The 20,413-nt window shown below is 40.8% G+C and overlaps 1 protein-coding gene across 1 annotated transcript; it reads left to right on the top strand.

Annotated features, from left to right (window-relative positions):
* Positions 1-1,652: 1,652 nt before the first annotated feature.
* LOC109185721 lies at positions 1,653-3,812 on the top strand. Its single transcript, XM_019335676.1, has 3 exons — positions 1,653-1,657; positions 1,763-1,897; positions 1,958-3,812. Exons 1-3 carry the CDS (start codon positions 1,653-1,655, stop codon positions 3,810-3,812), a joined length of 1,995 nt encoding a protein of 664 aa, XP_019191221.1.
* Positions 3,813-20,413: the final 16,601 nt, after the last annotated feature.

Below are 20,413 nucleotides of genomic sequence, written 5' to 3'. Positions count from 1 at the left end.
AAGGGTCGTTCTTTAAGATTTCTCCTTTCTTGATTTCTCCTAAGGGAATTCTTGGAACTTTCTTGTGTGGTGAGAGATTATTTGTGGTGTGGATCCTAGGTGCCTCCTATGTCCCTATTTATATAATTGGCTACTTCTATTTCCTATGGGTCCATGGGCTTATGGTGGGCCTTTCCTAGTTAATGAGATTTTAATCTTTCTTTCTGGGTAATTAATTAATTGGTTTATGGGCCGTAACACGGGGTGTTACACGGAGAGCCTCCTACGCGGGTTCAGCGAAGTAGTGGATGGGTGCGGCCTAAGGCAGCTACCTATGAGAGGACATCAGTATACATGGGAGAAAGCCAGTGGTACGGATCGCTGGTTGGAGGAAAGGTTAGACAAGGTTTTGGCGACAATGGACTGGTGTGATGTGAATGGAAGGGTCGGGGTCGAAAATATTCTTATTCGTAATTCGGACCACTCGACTCTGTTTCTTGATATCAATGCAAACAACATGCAGAGGGGTAGGATCCCGAGAGGCTTCAGGTTTGAGATGGCGTGGCTGCTTGATGAGGGGTGCAGGGATGTGGTGGAGACTGTCTGGCATGATGGGAGGGCAGAGGGGTTGCTAAATTTTCTGCAACATTGTGGGGATAGACTGATGCAATGGGATGGAAACCACTTCCATAAGTTTGGAGAACGCATCCAGCAGCTACGAAAGGAGCAGTGGCGGATTCGAGATAGGAGGGATCCAGCTGCCTTGACTTAATTCCAGCATTTGAATGATCAAATCTCTCAGTTGGAGGCCCAGGAAGATGTGTTTTGGAGGCAGCGAGCGAAGCAACACTGGCATCGTGGAGCTTATGTGAACACGAAGTTCTACCATAGGTATGCCTCTGCTAGAAAGAAAAAGAATTTTGTTGCTAAATTAAAGAATTATGATGGGGTGTGGGTGGAGGGGCAGGATATGAATGTTGTTGTCTTGAATTATTTCAATATGATTTTTGCCACTAGTAATTCTGTGTGTGAGGATCTGCTTTTTGATGAATTCACCCCCCGAATGACGGATGACCAGAATGATGCACTGTTGCGTCCATATGGTATGACTGAGATCAAGGCTGCATTGTTTGCCATATTTCCTGATAAGGCACTGGGGCCCGGATGGAATGAATCCAGGCTTTTATCAGCAGTTTTGGAATGTAGTAGGGGCGGATGTGTCTTCTTTTGTTGTTAATTGTCTGAATACAGGTGAGTTTCCCGCTGGTTTAAACGACACTAATATTATTTTGATCCCAAAGAAGAATGACCCCCAGACTGTGGCGGATATGAGGCCTATTGCCTTGGGAAATGTTCTGTATAGGGTAATAGCTAAGATGATTGCTAACAGGTTGAAGCCGCTAATGGGTGACTTGATCTCAGAGTCCCAGAGTGCGTTCATTCTTGGTAGGCTTATAACGGATAACATTTTAGTGGCAGTTGAGGTGGGGCACTTTCTGAACCGTAAGCAATGTGGGTTTACAAGGTGGGGAGCTCTTAAATTGGATATGGCAAAGGCATATGACAGAATAGAATGGCCGTTCCTGAAAAGGATGATGGCATGGGTTTTGATGAACGGTGGATTAAGCTAATAATGACATGTGTCACCACGGTGTTGTATAATGTTATGGTAAATGGTGTGAGTGGTGGCCAAGTTCAACCCACAAGGGGCCTCAGGCAGGGAGATCCGCTTTCTCCGTTTTTATTTATTATTTGCGCTGAAGGTTTATCTATGCTATTGCAGAAAGCTCAGACAGCAGGATCTATTCATAGGTGCAGGGTGCCCTCCTATCTCACATCTTTTCTTTGCTAATGATAGTTTGCTTTTCTTTAAAGCAAATATCCAGGAGGCTAGTGTGGTGAAACAATGTTTAGCAAGGTACGAGGAATTGTCTGGTCAGTTGGTGAACTATCATAAGTCGAATATTTGTTTTTGTAGGAATACTGGGGAGGATATGAGAGAGGAAGTGGCAGCGTGTTTGGGTGTGGAACAGGCACGGAATTTTGGCAAATATCTGGGGCTACCTTCTTTTATAGGGAGGAATAAAAGAGTTGTTTTCTCATATGTGGAAGACAAAATCAGACAGAGAGTTACTTCGTGGAATAAGAAACTGTTATCGCAGGCTGGTAAAGAAGTGCTCTTGAAAAGTGTGGCCCATTCTATGCCAACTTTTTCAATGAGTGTTTTCTTGCTCCCTGAATCGGTCTGCTTATCTATACAGAGAACCATGAACAGGTATTGGTGGGGGAAAGGCCCCGACAGAGGAATTCATTGGAAAGTATGGGACAGGTTATGTGTCCCTAAGAAGTTTGGTGGTTTGGGTTTTAAGGATCTTCGGGCATTCAATCTCGCGATGCTGGGAAAACAGGTTTGGCGTTTTCTTACTGATCCCGGATCCCTGGCGGCAAGGGTGTATAAAGCATGGTATTACCCTAAAACTTCCTTTGTTGATGCGACAATAGGACATAATCCCAGTTTTTGCTGGCGGAGTATTATGGCAGCTCATAATCTCGTTTGTGTTGGTGTCCGAAGAAGGATTGGGAACGGCTCAACTACTCTTATTTGGGGACACCCGTGGTTACAGGATAATCCTAGTCCACTTGTTCAAACGATAATGCCTGATGCTTTACGGAATGCAGTAGTGGTAGGGCTAATAGATCAACAGACCAAAAAGTTGGATCCTCATATTTTGACTGATCTTTTCGAGCCGGGAGATGTGGATCGTATACTAAAGATACCAATCAGTCCTGATTATGATGATACATGGTATTGGCTCAATGACCCAAAGGGACTCTACACTGTTAAAGATGCCTATAGAAGACTAATGGGGGAGTTTCAACATACCACGGGGGAATTTGATAAATGGGTAGCACTATGGAAAATGAGAGTTCCACCCAAGTGGAAAACTTTTTTGTGGAGAGCTGTGTGCGATATACTCCCTACCACAACCAATTTGATTATAAAGAGAGTTGATGTGGACCCAACATGCACAATGTGTGGCCTCACACATGAGAATGTTATGCACTCATTAGTTTTATGTGATTATTCTAGAGCTGTGTGGAATGTTTCGGGGCTGCCCATTATGAATATTATTTCTCATTCTTTTGCAACTTGGCTTATGGCTGCTATGGATATGCTCACAGGCGACCAAGCCCGGCGTCTCGTAGCACTACTCTACTACTTGTGGATGGCCAGGAACGAAGCTGTGTGGGAAGGGGCGTTGAGGATGCCGGTTGTGGTCTGGCAGCGCGCTGTCTCGGCGGAAAGAAGCTACACGGCGGCCCATGCTTGGGCTGCTCAGACAACGCCGGCAGTCGTTGTACCGGTTGTGGCGGCCTATCGGCCGAAGTGTCATATCGATGCAGGCTACGATCCGGCAACCGGCCAGGCCACGTACAGGGCAGTCTTGCTCGATCACGATGGCACGTTCAGAGCTGCGGCCAACGGGAAGCTTCCGGGATGTTTTTCGCCTCTCATGGCGGAGGCGCTGGCCTGCAAAGAAGTCTTGTCCTGGCTTAAGGATCGAAACGAGGTTGAGGTGGATATTCTGACGGATTGTCTCATGTTGAAGAATGTCATTTGCTCGGTAGCTACGCCGAATTTATCTTACGTTGGGATCGTGGTAGACCAATGTAGGGTAGCTATCAACAGTTTTAATTATTGCTCGCTCAGTTTTATTACTAGAACATTTAATCTACATGCTCATACACTAGCTAGATTAGCCTATGATCAGGATCAGCCTATGTATTGGGACTTGGTCCCTCCTAACCCTATCGTTCAATTCTTGATATAATATATTTGCTACGCCATTTTTCAAAAAAAAAAATTAGTTCAATTAATTAATTTTTTTAATTAGGTTGTTCTTCAATCATGTTATTACGGAGTGGAAGTTCATTTTGATAAAAAAAAAAAAAAAAAAAAAAAAAAAATAGTGTATCAAATTAAATTTGTGGTACGAAAATATAACTGTAATTGAAAATCAATATTGTTCTATTATGCACATTCGATCATAATGAAGCTAACATATTGGATTCATAGTTTTCGTTCTTCTGAGATAGACCCTTACTTGTTGGAGTCATCTTGTGTTAGCTGTCTCATGAATTTTAAGTCGTGAGATAAGTTGAATATATGATAGTTCTTTATTACTTATGATATAAATCATAATGAATCACACTTGTATGAGACGTGTCGGGTCAATATAAAAATGTAATACTAATTAAGAATAAAATATTTGTTCTTTACAAGGGGAAGTGAAATACTTTTGAGAACAAATATAATACATTTATATTTTGATGTAAAAATATTATATTTTTCATCAAAAGTATTACATTTTTCCTTATAAGTAATGTTGACAAGTGGTTCTTACTTATAATGAAAAATGTAATACTTTTGAGAAAAAGTATAATACTTTTAAATCAAAATGCAAAAGTATTACATTTTTTCAAAAGTAGTACACTTTTTCATATAAGTAATAAACATTTTATTCCTTATTAGTATTACATTTTCCTTGATACGTAGTTCGAAGTATTACATTTGATCTTGACTCGACCCGTCTCACGGATAAAGGTCCATGAGGCAGTCTCACACAAGTTTTTGCCAATCATAATACTTATTATAGAAAATTTAATACGGAGTACCAATTTTTAAATAAATAAATGATTGTTGCTAATGATAAATATTTTAATATTTATAATTAAAATTGTGATACTTAAACATCCAGTTGTCTACGACTTAACCCGTCTCACGAATAAAGATACGTCTAACGGCTTCACATAAATTTTCGCATAGTTGTTGATGATGCAATTAGAATTATTGAACTAAATTTTTATAGTTTTTTGACTTTTTATTTATTCAATGTATATAAAAAATAATTTACCGGATAGAAGGAGAAGGTAGGATGCCATTGTTGCCCATAATTGAAGCATGTGCTCCATCTCAACTAAAAGCCTAAGCTCTGATAGTTGGATTGCACATTAATGGCTATATGCTCAACACGCCCCCTCACGTGTGCGGTGGGTTCCAAGCAACACGTAACCCCATGACCTTTGTTCTGGCTCTGATACCAAATTGAAGCATGTGTTCCATCTCAACTAAAAGCCTAAGCTGATAGTTGGATTGCACATTAATGACTATATGTTCAACACCCATCACTTAACACATGAAAACCACTGTAGCTGTCACCATTTCCACTTGTTTGGGACTGTAATTTTGCATTTCCTCATTTTTAATCAGATTAACAGGATTAACCAACTGATGAAATGGACTGACTGATTCAGCGATGAAGTCAATCAGTAAAACAAATCATAGAGATGTTTAAAGAAAGAGATAACGGCACAAAGCAAAACATAAGATGTTTACCCAGTTCGATACAGAGTGTATCTACGTCTGGGGGACGATCACATAGGCGTCCAATCCACTAAATCATAATCCAATGTACAAAGGTAAAGAAACAATAATCTCACCCAAGTGCCCCACACAAGGTACGTACCCAGTCTACACAAGTTTAGTGGATTGTTGAAGGTGGAGAGCCATGCATACAGAAGTCCAATGAAATCCCTTCACTTGGAGAGCCAACTCTGATGCAGTCCACTTCAATGACGCTCTTTACAGTTGTTCCCACAACAGTGTGATCGTAGTGTCCTTTCGTTTAAGCAGCAGTGATTCTTCTCAAGTTCTTCATCTTAATCACCATGAACATGTTGTATTGAGAAGAGGCATAGTAATCAAAGATTTGATCTCATAAAACTGATAAGGAGTGTTTCTTCTCTCTTCAAATCGTAACCATAATTCTCGTCAAATAAGAGTACTTATAGTTCCATAACCAGAACACTCTCCATAGATATCTTTGATTGTAGATGGCAGGACAATATTTGAAGAATGTAATCTTAAAGATTCGGTCCATACCTTTCCAAAGCAGATACGCTGATCTTCTTTCCAAATCTGTCTTCTGTAAAACCGCGTACAGCTTTCAAGAAACCAGCTTTCTAAAACAGATCTTCAGTGTCAGTCCCTCTGTTGCTGTATCTGATTTATCAGTCCTCTGTAGAACAAAACTGATACTAAGCTAATCCTATCTTAGTATGCCATAATAATATTGCCAATTATAAGTTGGGAGTTTTTTGAGCAATTAAAACACTAACAAACTCCCCCTTTGACTATTATTTGGCAAAATAACTCGACTATGTAGAAAGACATAAACTGAAAGAACTAAGATATGCTATCATAAAACAAACAACCCAAATATCTGATTACATAGCAGAAATAAAAACACAGCATACAAGTCATGCTGGATCAAAACAACAGTCAAAGAACATTCTTCAAATAAAAGGTGGTGCCATCACAAACAACGCCCAGCCAGGGCTAGAAGGTACACAAAAACAACTCTCAACTCCCCCTGAGTTCATACTCCCCCTTTTTGCCAATGAGAGCCAAAGCATGGTCAAGCCTTGGAGAGAGTCTCACTGTCAGACTTCGCAGGTTCAGCAGCAGCAGCCTCAGACAGGCTTAAACGAAGAAGAACGGTGGCCAATTCTGTGCGAGTCCCTATCAGCTGTTTCGCAATTATGCCATGAACCGTCTCGAGCTCAGAGACTCTAGCCTTCAACTGGATAGAAAGTTGGAGATCCCTTGCATGCGGAGAATCATCCGCCACTGTATCAGCTTCAGAGTTGGAGGGGGCAATCACCGGTGTAACATCACAGATATGATCTCCAGTCAAGAGACGTCGGTCAACAGTATAGAGAAGTGTCGGACTGATCACCTCACTAGCCATAGGCTCAAGGCCCTGTGATGTAAGGATTCCAAAAATCAAATTAGGAAAGGGCAGCCGTACCTTTTGTTCTCTAGGGTGAATCAGTGTGAGAATGTGATAGTAAATCCACGACCCTAGATCAATGGACATCTTTGTGCCAATTCTGAACAAGAGACTGGCCAACTACTTGCCAACAGTATGGAAATGAGCCGAAGGGAGCCAGTTGTGCAGCACAAGACGGTGGAGAATAACATACTTGGAGATGAGTTGAGAGCTAGGTAGAGTATCCTTATCACCAGTAGGCCATCTACCAGCTTGTCCACCAGTGATCGTCTTGGCCACTAAATCCCAATCAGTAATTGCTTCCTCTTGAACTCCTTGCAGACCATAATACTTATTAATCATGTCAGGGCCAAAAACATACCATTTCCCTCGAATGAAAATATGCATTGGACGCACCCCAGACAAATTGTCTATCTCATCATTGAGATTACAATAGAATTCATACGTGAGCAGCTTAGAATATGGGCAGATAGCGGAGACAGTCTTCAGCAAGCCGACTTCACTCAATAGTGGTAGAATGTCGCAAACTGAATTCATCTGGTTTTCATCAACAGATCTTTGGACAATCAGATCTCTCCTGGCCATGGTGGACCATTTAGCTTGATTAGTGGGAGATACAAATTGAGGCTTGTAAATGGAGGTGTCAGGACTTTCAACAGGCTGAATCTCAGGAGTAATACTCCAACCTCTAGAACGTGTAGAAGGTTTCCCTTTTCTGGTAGAGGATGTGGGAACGACAGCAGGTTGAACAGCAGCAGAGCCTTTTTGCTTAACAGATGAGCGTAGTGTTTTAAACACTTGTTGAATTGGGGGATTGGTTTCAGGTTTGACAGACTCACTGGACTTCCTTTTCTTCTCTGGTTGATCTACATCAACAGTGTCATCACCAGACTCAACCACAACTTTCACTGGAACATTCTTTCGCTTTGACCTTCTTGTCTCTTTGGATGGGGAGTGAACAGGAGACACAGAATGACTAGAATCAGACACATGAGTAGATGAACCACCAAGGAGATTAGTTACCTCTCGAATTTTGAATGTGGTGGAATCAGGATGAGCAGTGGCCTCAACAGTCGGATCCGTAGATGCATGAGCTTAGGTACCATAGACTTCAGCAAGGATCTTTTCATCTTCACTGGAGGACTCAGAAGGATGAATCACTCGATATGGTTCTGGAATGGAGGCAGCAGGTAGACCAGCAAAGTGCTGGACATGTTCGAGACTTTCACCCAATGACGTGGAGGTGTAGACTGGAACTCCATCCATTTTCTCGGACTCACGGGGGCTTGAGAGTTTAACAGTTTCAACCTCATCAGGCAAATCAGAGGGATTAACAGAGGAACAGATTTCTTATGGGACATCAGCAATAACAGTAGGGGGCAGAGCAATATTATCAGCCGAGAAAACAACCAAACTTAGATTGTTGGGCTCATCAAAAGATTTTTCTTCCTCCTCAGACACATTAAGAGCCCACTTTTCAAAGAATCAGACTTCACAGTAGGTATACAAGGGGCATCAACAGATACAGAAGATTTCACAGAAATTAAAACAGGCACATTCTCATAATCAACAGGCACAGTAGATGGGGCAGCATTAGACACTAGATCCTCAGGTTTATCAGGCGAAATTTCAATAGGGGAGTCAGAAGTGTTTGACCTGTTCCGAAGGATCTCCAGCCTGTGTCTGGTTTCATCTCGGGCAGCTTGCAGGTACAGGGGTTGCGATTCAGCTCGTCGTCGTGAGACCTCAGCAGATTCAAGGGCCCTCTGTGCAAAGTATTGGAGAAATACCCCGGCGCGATTTCTGTCTGAAGGCTCTGGGATAGATGCTGGAGAAACCTCATCACTAGCTTCAGAGACCAACAACAAAAGCTCACTGGTATCGTCTTTAGACCAGTCGGCATAGAACTCTGGATAATCTGTCATAACAGTGACCATGATCTCATCACGAAGAAGAGGGTCAAGCTTCAGTTTCTTCTTCATTGGCAACTGCAATAGTGTCTGAATGTGCTTGGCGGCAACTTCTGGAGAAGTAGCAGAGATAGAGTAAACTGAGGGCAGAGATATTCTTTGAGTGCTCCTTCTGTTCAAGAGTGGCCCGGTAACAAATAGTCCCAAGGGTGAAGAACCCTAATTAATGCGACTAGTCAAAAATCATGCAGAAGCGATGTGATTGACACAACGGTATGCCTTCTTTTTAGGCAAGAAACGGATGAAAGGAAATTTGAAATTTGAAAAAAGGCCAAAACCTTTATGGTAATTTAGGTTAGGATATACACTTAACAAAATAGAAGGGAGATTTAAACGGAAGTCAAAGCTTAAATCTGACCCGTATAATTAAATCATTTACTCCCTTCTGAACGACTGACTGCCTTATTAGTCAATCCTGCAGATTCCCAGAGCAGATCTGAGAATTTCAAAACGATTTGCATCTAGGGGCTTGGTCAGAATATCAGCCAGTTGCTTATCTGTTTGAATGTATTCCAATTCAATCTCCTTGGATTCAACCAGGTCTCTAATGTATTGGTGCCTATTATCAATGTGTTTCGTCCTGGAGTGTTGAACTGGATTCTTTGAGATGTTGATAGCACTGACATTATCACAATAAAGTGTCATAATTCCTTGAGTAAGACCATAGTCTAAAAGCATCTGTTTCATCCATACTAACTGAGTACAACATCCACCAGCAGCTATGTATTCTGCCTCTGCAGTACTTAAGGAAATTGAATCTGTTTCTTACTCAGCCACGATACCAAGTTCTTACCAACAAAGAAGGATCCACCAGATGTACTCTTACGGTCATCAATATTTCCTGCCCAGTCAGCATCACAGTATGCAACCAGACTCAGTTCACTGTCCTTGGAGTACCATAGTCCATATTGAATCGTTCCTTTTATATATTTCAGAATTCATTTAGCAGCTATGAGGTGTGATTCTTTTGGATCAGATTGATACCTTGCACATATTCCAACACTGAACATTATGTCTGGTCGACTAGCCGTCAGGTACAATAGACTTCCTATCAAACTTCGGTAGACTGTGTTATCCACTGATATACCTGTGTCATCTTTGGATACTTTTGTTGAGGTGGAGATCGGTGTCCTGGATGGTTTACACGATTCCAGATCAAACTTCTTGACTAAATTCTTAGCGTACTTTTCTTGTGAGATAAAGTACCCTTCAGGACTTTGCTTAACTTGCAGTCCTAGGAAATACGTCAGTTGACCAACCATGGACATCTCAAATTCTTCCTTCATGACTTTTACTAGCTCATCTGTGTATTTCTGTAAAGTTGACCCAAACACAATGTCATCCACGTAGATCTGAGCAATGGTGACATGACTTCCAGTGGTTTTTTACGAACAATGTTTTGTCAACACTTCCACGTTTATAACCATGTTGAAGCAGATACTGTGTTAGGCGTTCATACCATGCCCGTGGGGCTTGTTTAAGGCCATAGAGAACTTTTCTGAGCTTGTAGACATGTGATGGATGATCTGGATCTTCAAATCCCTTAGGTTGTGCCACATAGATATCTTCATGCAGATATCCATTCAAAAACGCTGTATTAACATCCATCTGAAACAGTGTGAATCCCAGAAAGCATGCGACAGCTAACAGAATTCTGATTGACTCTAGTCTCGCCACAGGAGCAAACGTTTCATCATAGTCAATTCCTTCTATCTGAGTTTATCCTTGTGCCACTAACCGAGCTTTGTTCCTTGCAATATTCCCAGCTTCATCAGTTTTATTTTTGAAGATGCACTTTGTTCCAATTATGTTGACACGATCAGGTCTTGGTACTAGATCCCAAACATGATTTCGATCAAGCTGATGTAGCTCCTCTTGCATTGCCTTGATCCACAGATCATCCTGTAAAGCTTCTTTTACATTCCTTGGTTCTATCTTTGAGGTATAGCAAGCAGATCCAGATTTTTCTATCATATTATTTCTTATTCTGCTCCTGGTCTTCATCCCGTCTGTTGGATCACCAATGATGTTATCTGATGGGTGATTTTTCTGAGTTCTGGTGGGTTTGTCTTTACCTGTATATCATTTATAAGAGTTGTCTCCTGTTCAGAACTTTCTTGATCTTCATCTGAGGATTCTTGTGATTTGGGCTGACTGTTGTTATCTGCAGTATTCAGTTCACCGAGAGGAAGCTCAGTCACTGGATCAGTCACTGTTGTTTCCACTGATTCGTCTGGACTGTCGTCTATAACAACATTTACTGATTCCATTACAGATTGAGTTCTCTTGTTGTAGACTCTGTATGCACGACTATTTGGAGAGTACCCAAGAAAGATGTTCTCATCACTCTTAGGTTCAAACTTCCCTCTTTGTTCCCTATCAATGAGCACATAACACTTCGTTCCAAACACATGAAAATACTTCAGGTTTGGCTTCTTTCCCTTCCAGATCTCATATGGTGTTTTGGTCGTTCCTGGTCTAAGATAGACCCTACTCACTGTATGACAAGCAGTATGAACTGCTTCAGCCCAAAAGCGCTGCGGCAGATGAGAAGCATGTAACATAACTCTAGCCATTTCTTGCAAGGTTTGATTCTTTCTTTCCACCACACCATTCTGTTGAGCTGTTCTAGGAGCTGAGAACTCATGTGATATACCGTGCTCGGAGCAGAAATCTGAGTATAGTGAATTCTCAAATTCTTTTCCATGATCACTTCTCAGTCTCTGAATTTTTATTATAGGCTCGTTCTTTTCCTTTTGAACCCTTATGCACAAGGTTTTAAAACCTTGAATGCTTCAGATTTTTCTCTTAGAAAGTACACCCAGCTGTATCGAGAGAAATCATCTACACATACAAATATGTATTTCTTTCCCCCAATGCTTTCAGTCTGTGTTGGCCCCATGAGGTCTATGTGAACAAGCTCTAGACATTTCTCAGTAGTGATAACTCTTACGGCTTTGTGCGGAGTTCTAATTTGTTTCCCAATGGCACATGCACCACAAACTCTCTCCAGTTCTATTCTGATCTTAGGTACTCCTTTCACAGCTTCTAGTTTGATCAGCTTATCCATATCTCTGAAGTTTATGTGACCCAGTCGTCTATGCCAGAGTTTTGATTCATCAGATGTAGATAGGTGACAAGCATTTTCGTTTGCCAAAACATAACAGTTGTCTGAGGATCGTGTTCCTTCCATGACAAGTTGATCTGCTTTGTCACTAACTCTGCAGCAGTTACGATCGAAGCACACATTCCAGTTTTGATCACACAACTGACTGATGCTGATCAGATTTGCTTTCAAACCACTGACTAACAGAACCTCTTCTAAGTGAGGTAAACCTGGTACATTCAGGGTACCTTTCCCAACTATTTTCCCTTTTTGCCCATCGCCATATGTAACAGATCCATTGCTTGGTTGAACAGCCATGAGACACTTTACATTTTCAGTCATATGTCTTGAACAGCCACTGTCAAAATACCATCTAGCTTCAGTCGTAGATGCAGTCAGAACTATAGTGGGGTAGAATATAACTTCTGACTTTCTGACCTAAACCTGTCTAGTGAACGGTGTAATAGTCTTGTTCTGATATTTTTCCTTCCTTTGATCTCTGTAGAAAAAATAACACTCAGGCCGAGTGTGACCTTTTGTTTAACAATAGTGGCAAATGGGAGTGTATTGTCTAACTCTGACAAACTTATTTTTGAACCTTGAATAATGAGATTGATGAGTTACTTTGTCAAAGTCAGTATCTGCAATTCGATCATATATCTTTCTCTTATCATTTCTCTGAACTGACCGGAATGACTGTCCTTGTTCAAAACTGTGAACTGCTGTGGCCGTAGACATACCCTCTTTGACAAACATAGGAGCATTATTCGAAGATTCACCTCGTTCAAATCCTAGACCCTTTTTATCATTCGGATTTCTTCCAGAGTCCAGAATTTTGTCTAATGTTGATGTGGTGTCCATCATCTGGATATTTTTCTTCAGACATTCCAATTCCTTTATCAGTTTTCCTTCTCTGGATCTTATCTGTGTGATAAGATCTTCTTTTATGACAAGATCTGTATTTAGTTTTTCCAGAAGATCATCCCTTTGCTTCAGCTCGTCATTCAGATTTTTATTGACTTTCACTAGTTGTTCCCAGCTTGCAACAAGTTTAGCAAATTCCATTTCAAGTTGAGTATGTCTCTCTTCAAAATCATCTGTTGATATATAAGATTCTCCATCTGATTCGTTTCCGTCTGACTGAATCTCTGTAGCTGTGAAGAAAGCTACAAAGTTTCCCACATTATCATCTGACTGATCATTAGATGCTTCCTCCTCATCATCACTTAGTGTAGCCACTAACATAGCCTTTTTCCTCTTGAGATACGTTGCACATTCAGCCTGTATATGTCCATAACCTTCACACTCTCTACACTGCACTGACCAGTTGAGAGACCTCCCTGTATCTGTGGAACTGTTTCTGTTCTGTCTTGTTCGGCCAGTCTGGGGTTGATTGTTCTGTGAAAAAGGTGAGGTTTCGGCTTTCTGATATGAGGAGTTATTGCCTTTGTATTGTGTCCTGGTAGGCTAACATTGACTCTTTTTGTTAAATCCTTTCAATATTTTCTTAAAATTCTTGGTTAGAAGTGCCAAGGTTTCATCATCTATGTCGTCTGTGTCAGATTCTCGATCAGCTTCAGCCACAAAAGCCACTGACTTTCCTTTTTTGTTGCCAGCAAGATCATCATCAGCAAGCACTTCAAGTTCATATGTGTGCAAACTTCCCATAAGTTCTCCTACAGTCTTCTTTTCCCAGCCTGTGTGTTCCTGAATAGCAGTTACTTTCATCCGGAAGCGTTTAGGTAAAGATCGAAGGATCTTTTTTACTACTCTCTCATCAGTGAATGGTTCACCAAGAACTGAGGCTCTGTTCATCAGATTCTGAACCCGACTGTGAAAGCGTGAAATGGTTTCCTCTTCATTCATTCTAAGGGCTTCAAATTCTGACAGCACCATTTGTAGCTTTGACTGCTTGACATCACTAGTTCCCTCAAATCTGGTTTCAAGAATTTCCCATACACGTTTAGCTTCTTTTTACTCCTGTGACTAGGGTAAAGACAGATTCATGCAGAGATCCTACAATAGAGTTCAACGCTAAGTTGTTTAGATCAGAGGCATTCATTTCATCATCTGTCCGAGTCTCCATGGGCATATCCCCAATGGTTCCATCAGCATTCTGAACAGTTGGACGACTCCACCCAGATAGGACAGTACGATAAACCCTGGTACCTTGTGCTTGGAGATAGATCTCCATACGAGCCTTCCAGAAAGAGTAGCTGTGACCATCTAGTTCTGGTGGTTTCATACTTGCATCCATCCTGAACAAAGACAACCAGCCAACGAACACACAGAGGCACTTCCAAAAGAAATAGAACAATGCAAAACTAAAAACCTGTACGGATCAAGTCACTATGTAGACTTAAAAGCTCTGATACCACATGTAATTTTGCATTTCCTCATTTTTAATTAGATTAACAGGATTAACCAACTGATGAAATGGACTGACTGATTCAGCGATGAAGTCAATCAGTAAAACAAATCATAGAGATGTTTAAAGAAAGAGATAATGGCACAAAGCAAAACATAAGATGTTTACCCAGTTCGATACAGAGTGTATCTACGTCTGGGGGACGATCACATAGGCGTCCAATCCACTAAATCATAATCCAATGTACAAAGGTAGAGAAACAATAATCTCACCCAAGTGCCCCCACACAAGGTACGTACCCAGTCTACACAGGTTTAGTGGATTGTTGAAGGTGGAGAGCCATGCATACAGAAGTCCAATGAAATCCTTTCACTTGGAGAGCCAACTCTAATGCAGTCCATTTCAATGACGCTATTTATAGTTGTTCCCACAACAGTGTGATCGTAGTGTCCTTTCGTTTAAGCAGCAGTGATTCTTCTCAAGTTCTTCATCTTAATCACCATGAACATGTTTTATTGAGAAGAGGCATAGTAATCAAAGATCTGATCTCATAAAACTGATAAGGAGTGTTTCTTCTCTCTTCAAATCGTAACCATAATTCTCGTCGAATAAGAGTACTTATAGTTCCATAACCAGAACACTCTGCATAGATATCTTTGATTATAGATGGCAAGACAATATTTGAAGAATGTAATCTTAAAGATTCGGTACACACATTTCCAAAACAGATACGCTGATCTTCTTTCCAAATCTGTCTTCTGTAAAACCGCGTACAGCTTTCAAGAAACCATCTTCCTAAAACAGATCTTCAGTGTCAGTCCCTCTGTTGTTGTATCTGATTTATCAGTCCTCTGTAGAACAAAACTGACAATAAGCTAATCCTATCTTAGTATGCCATAATAATATTGTCAATTATAAGTTGGGGTTTTTTGAGCAATTAAAACACTAACAGGGACATTGCATCATTATAAAACCTCGGTGTCGTCGAAGACGATGAAAGCTTCCTACGACCATTATTATTAACTTATTTGAGTTAATACAATCTGATCCTCTGAATATAGTGATTTTGTCATGTTTAATCTTAAATTTACAAATTGACCACACATGGTCTTTTGTAGGGCTGTGCAATACCCGAACTACTCGAAGAACCCGCCCGACCCGAACCAGCGCTTACCGAACGGAGATGAAACCCGACGTGTTCGGGTCATATCTGAACCGACCCCACGCAACGTGGCTATTAAAGACGGACGGGTAGGGTTAGGAAATATCCCATCCGAACCCGTCCGAGATCCGAAATTTGGCCTAAGTATAAAACGTTGCGTAGACCTAGGGTTTGCCATTCTATCATTCTCCACTCGGCCACTCCCCACTCCCCAGAGCTTCTTCTCGAAATCTCCTTAGTCTCCTACTCTCCTCTAGCCATCCCCATCCGATCTTCAGTCCTTCTCATCTAATCTTCTTCCTTAATCTCCTTCTCCGGTGAATCTCTGATTCTCTGAAGTCTGAACTCTGAGTCTCAATTGAGAGTCTGAGAGTATCTGTGGTTCTGAACTCCCCTTCGACTCCTTCGAGGCTTCGAGTCTTCGACAGTTCGACGGGAATCTTGTGGAAGTGTCTGTGGCTCTGTGCAAACTGGAAAGATGGCAAGAAGGAAGAAGCCGGACGACAGTGGAAGTGGAAGTTTGACGCCTTGAAGCCCTAGATCTCAGAGGGAACCTTTGAGAAAATAAGTAAAATGTAACTCTGTCATTTTTTTCTTATTTTCCTGTTGCATGTTTGTGAGTTTGTCTGTTCTGTTCTAGTTCTATGATGTTGCATGCACCCTAATTTGTAATTGAACCCTAATTTTAAGGGGTTTCCACATACGTGATGAATTTGTGCTTATTCTGATATGTGATGAATTTGTGCAAAAATCATATGGGCAATTGTCTTAAAAATCCCCATTCAAAGGATATAAGGCAGTCTCTACTCACATTCAACACTCTGTCCACTTCTGAGGGTGGAACAGAGGCTCCTGTGGGTGTTTTGGGGACATGGGTATTTAATCAAGATGCCATTAGGAGGGCCCTTTGTGAGATGATAATCATAGATGAGCTCCCTTTTAGGTTTGTAGAGGGCCAGGGGTTCAAGAGGTTTATTCTGGTTGCTTGTCCTAGGTTTCTTATCCCTTCTAGGTGGACCATTTCTAGGGACATCTACCAAATATTTCTTAATAAGAGGCTAAACCTTAAGAATTTGTTTAGAGTGGGAACTCAAAGGGTTAGTCTAACAACAGATACATGGACTTCTGTCCAGAGAATCAACTATATGTGCATTACTGCACATTTTTTAGATGACCAGTGGAAGCTTCAAAAAAAAATTATATCCTTTGTCCCAGTTTCTTCTCATAAGGGGGAGTACATTGCAAAAGCCCTAGAGAGTTGTTTATTAGAGTGGGGAATTAAGAATGTGTTTACTGTAACAGTGGATAATGCCTCCTCTAATGACACAGCTATGGGGTTTTTTAAGAGTAAACTGTTATCTTGGGGTTCTTCTTCTGTTAAGGTTCAGTACATGCACATGAGGTGCATAGCCCATATCCTCAATTTAGTGGTCCAAGATGGGTTGAAGTTTGCAGATGAGTCAGTTAAGAGGGTGAGGGATGCAGTGAGATGGGTTAGGAACTCACCAGCTAGGCTGACAAAGTTCAGAGAGTTTGCTGAACTGTTTGGTGTGGAAGCTAAATCAGCTTTGCATCTTGATGTCCCTACAAGGTGGAACAGCACCTACATTATGCTCAACACTGCAATTCAATATCAAGTAGTGTTTGATGCATATGAGAGAAATGACCCCTCTTATTCTGCTGACTTGGGGAGTGCTCCTACCTTCTTGGATTGGTGTTCTGTGGAAAGCTTAGTGAAGCTGTTGAAAGCATTTTATGATATGACAGTGAGGATCTCTGGTTCACTTTATGTCACATCTAACACATTCTTCTCTGATATCTCTGATCTTAGTTGCATGCTTGAAGATATGGTGAACTCTGAGCAGGGGACTGAAAAGGTAATCTCATTTATCTTTCAATTTGTTTGCTTATTTTTTTTTGTATTTCCTGTAATTCTGTTAACTAATAAATTTTTTTTTTTTTCTGTTTTAGGCAATGGGGACACAAATGAGGAACAAGTTTGACAAATATTGGGGGGATCCAGAAAAAATGAACTATCATTTTTTTTGCCAATATTCTGGATCCCAGAGATAAGTTGGAGTACATGCCTCATCAATTTGTCCAGTTGTATGGAGAAGAGAAAGGCAAAGCTTGTTTTACCAAGGTCCAATCTGCAATGGCTGCTTTATATGATGACTATGCAGCTACATACTCTCTCAGTTCTACCCAGACAGCATCCTCTACTCAAGCAGTCCAGTGTGAGGCTAACCAGGCTACTACTTGTACAGTTGGTAGGCCTCAATCATCTTTGAAGAGCCAACTTAAAAAAAAAAAAAGAGATTGGAAAGTAGTGGAAGCAGTAAGCAAACTGAGCTGCAAGTATACTTAAGTGAAAGTATTGTGGAGGATGATGAATCTGTCCCATTTGATGTGTTAAAGTGGTGGAAGAGCCATAGTGAGAGATTTCCTATTCTCTCCAAAATGGCTAGAGATGTCCTTGCAGTTCCTATCTCCGCAGTTGCTTCTGAGAGTTGTTTTAGTACATCTGGAAGGGTACTTGATCCATTTAGGAGTTCCTTGACTCCTAAAATAGTGGAAGCACTAATATGTACTCAAGATTGGTTGAGGGCACCTAATCAGCCAATCCAAGTTGAGGAGAACCTGGAGGAGGTTGAAAGATTAGAGAAAGGTAACACTTATCACTTTCTTAGTTACTTTTTTTTTTTATTATACTAAGTTTATTTCCTTTTCACTTTCTTTCTTACTTGTTATGTTTTTCACTTTTGCAGAATTGCCCACTGGAGCTTCATCTACTATACTATCAATGTTGCCTACAATCACTGTAATGTTTTTAATATCAGTTTACAATGTGTTCATTTCTTTACTGAGTTTGATATTATGTTATGTACTCATGTTGTTGCAAGTGGTGTTTAGCCTCTAAGTGGCTTGGCAACTTTCTGTTATTGATTTGTTGCTGCCATTAGATGAGTTGAGCCCAATTTTGCCCATTTCTCTGCACTCTGGAATTATGGTATAACTCTTCCTTGCTCTGTTTTCAGTTTGAATGTATTTGTTTTATTTGGTGGCTATGATGAAGCTTCCACTATTGTCTGAATAAATGGAATGGAGTTGGTATGTTGCCAATGTGTTAATATAACACATTCAGAGCAATTTGCCCACATTCTTACTTGATATGGAAAAATGCACTCTGAGCCACTTAGCGTAGTGAATAATTGCTTAGTATTGTTACTCTAAATGTCTGATTGTCTGTTTTCTAAACTCTAAACACTAATATCATTTTAAGTTTGAATACTAGCAGGAAGAAGAGTAGATTATCTAGATGACTATATTAGTGTTGATTTTGCTGAATTGCTGAAAGAAGAACTGAAGAGTACCGGTGCTGACAGCTCAAGTCTATGATTTTTTGTATAATCATTAACTTAGTAGTATGTTTTGCTAGTTGAAAATATGTAATTATTAACTTAGTTTGAAACTGTTATAGTTGTATAGTAGTATGTTTTGCTAGTTGCTACGCTATGGTAATGAAACTCAGTATTACTATTATCTATTTTAGAATTTTTAGAATTTAGAATTTGTTTTATTTTAATTTATTATATCTGATTTCAATCCGAAATCCGACAACGGATATCCGAAATCCGAACCTAAGCAATCCGATAGAATCTGTCTAAAAAAATAAACGGATAGGGGGGTACAAAAGAAATCCGAATTCCGATCGGATGGACGGATTGGACATCCGATCCGTCCGAATCCGACCGATGCTCAGCCCTAGTCTTTTGACTTTCAAATTGTTATTATTCATTATCCAAGTTAATCACCCATGTATGGTCCATCAACTATCAATTTTTAACCACTCATGGTCCTTTCAGGAGGGTCGAGGCTGGTTAAATTTTAAAAGTTGAAGGACCATGGATGGTAGATTTGGACCGCGGTGGGAATAGGGGTAACAATTTGAAAGTTGAAAGATCAATTTAAAAGATGGGGACTAAACGTGACAAAATCACTATACTCAGGTCGGGGATCTCATATGATATTAACTCTAACTTATTTTGTAAAGAATGAAAAAGTAACAATACATTTATAACAATACATTTTCCTCTCGCTAGTCTTCACGAGTTTTTTCCCCCTTCTCGTCTGAGAGTGTTTTTCTTCTGTTCTTCAGTCTTCCTATGGATCCTGCGATGAATGCTATGGCAACCTTGTCTCTTGTTGAGCTTGATGAGAATGAAGTGCAACAAGTTGGTAATGTGTTGATTGGCCCTACGCAAGAGGGGGGGTGAGTTTTATGCTGTTGGTAGACTTCTTACTGATCGAGCCGTCAAGTTCTTATTCTTTAGGGCCACTATGGCTACTGTATGGAAACCGGCAATGGGTATGAATGTGAAAGAATTGTCGCCCAATAGGTTTTTGTTCCGGTTCTATCACGAGAGTGACATCTCTCGGATCATTGATGAAGGACCTTGGTCTTATGATCAAAACCTCCTGATCCTTAAGCGTATAACATTAGATGAGGATCCTGACTCTTTGTCTTTAGATCATGCCCAGTTTTGGGTACAAGTGCATGGGCTTCCGGCGAGCCTTAGATCAGAGGCAGTACTACAAGCTATCGGTGGTTTTATTGGTCGGGTGGTGGAATTGGATGATCGGAATTTTGATGGATCCATGCGTGTATTCTTTCGCGTATGGATGGAGATTGAGGTTTCAAAACCTCTAAAGAAGGGTATGAAACTGCGCCGTGATAATGGTGCATGGGTGAAGGTGGATTTCCGCTATGAAAGACTGCCAACATTTTGTTTCATTTGCGGAGTGATTGGTCATGGCGATCGCGTGTGTCCGAAGAAAGTGCATGGTTGGGATAAGAATCCTCAGTTGAGGGTGGGAAACCGCCGCAATATTCTGACGGGTGGCCAGAAATGGATTGCGCCGAAAACTGCTGTCGAGCGTAGTCAGTGGGTGGCTCCCGGAGCAAGTTCTGAC

This window comes from Ipomoea nil, unplaced genomic scaffold, assembly GCF_001879475.1.
Source record: "Ipomoea nil cultivar Tokyo-kokei standard unplaced genomic scaffold, Asagao_1.1 scaffold1353, whole genome shotgun sequence".
In the NCBI taxonomy this organism is placed as follows: Eukaryota; Viridiplantae; Streptophyta; class Magnoliopsida; order Solanales; family Convolvulaceae; genus Ipomoea; species Ipomoea nil.
The sequence above is the reverse complement of the archived record's forward strand: the minus strand, read 5'-3'. Positions and strand labels throughout refer to the sequence as shown.

What these genes read in the sequence shown, in the direction of transcription:
- LOC109185721 (XM_019335676.1), top strand. An exon ending in GTGAAACAATGTTTAGCAAG is followed by an intron (nt 1,898 to 1,957) that starts GTACGAGGAATT and finishes TTGTTTTTGTAG; the next exon opens with GAATACTGGGGAGGATATGA.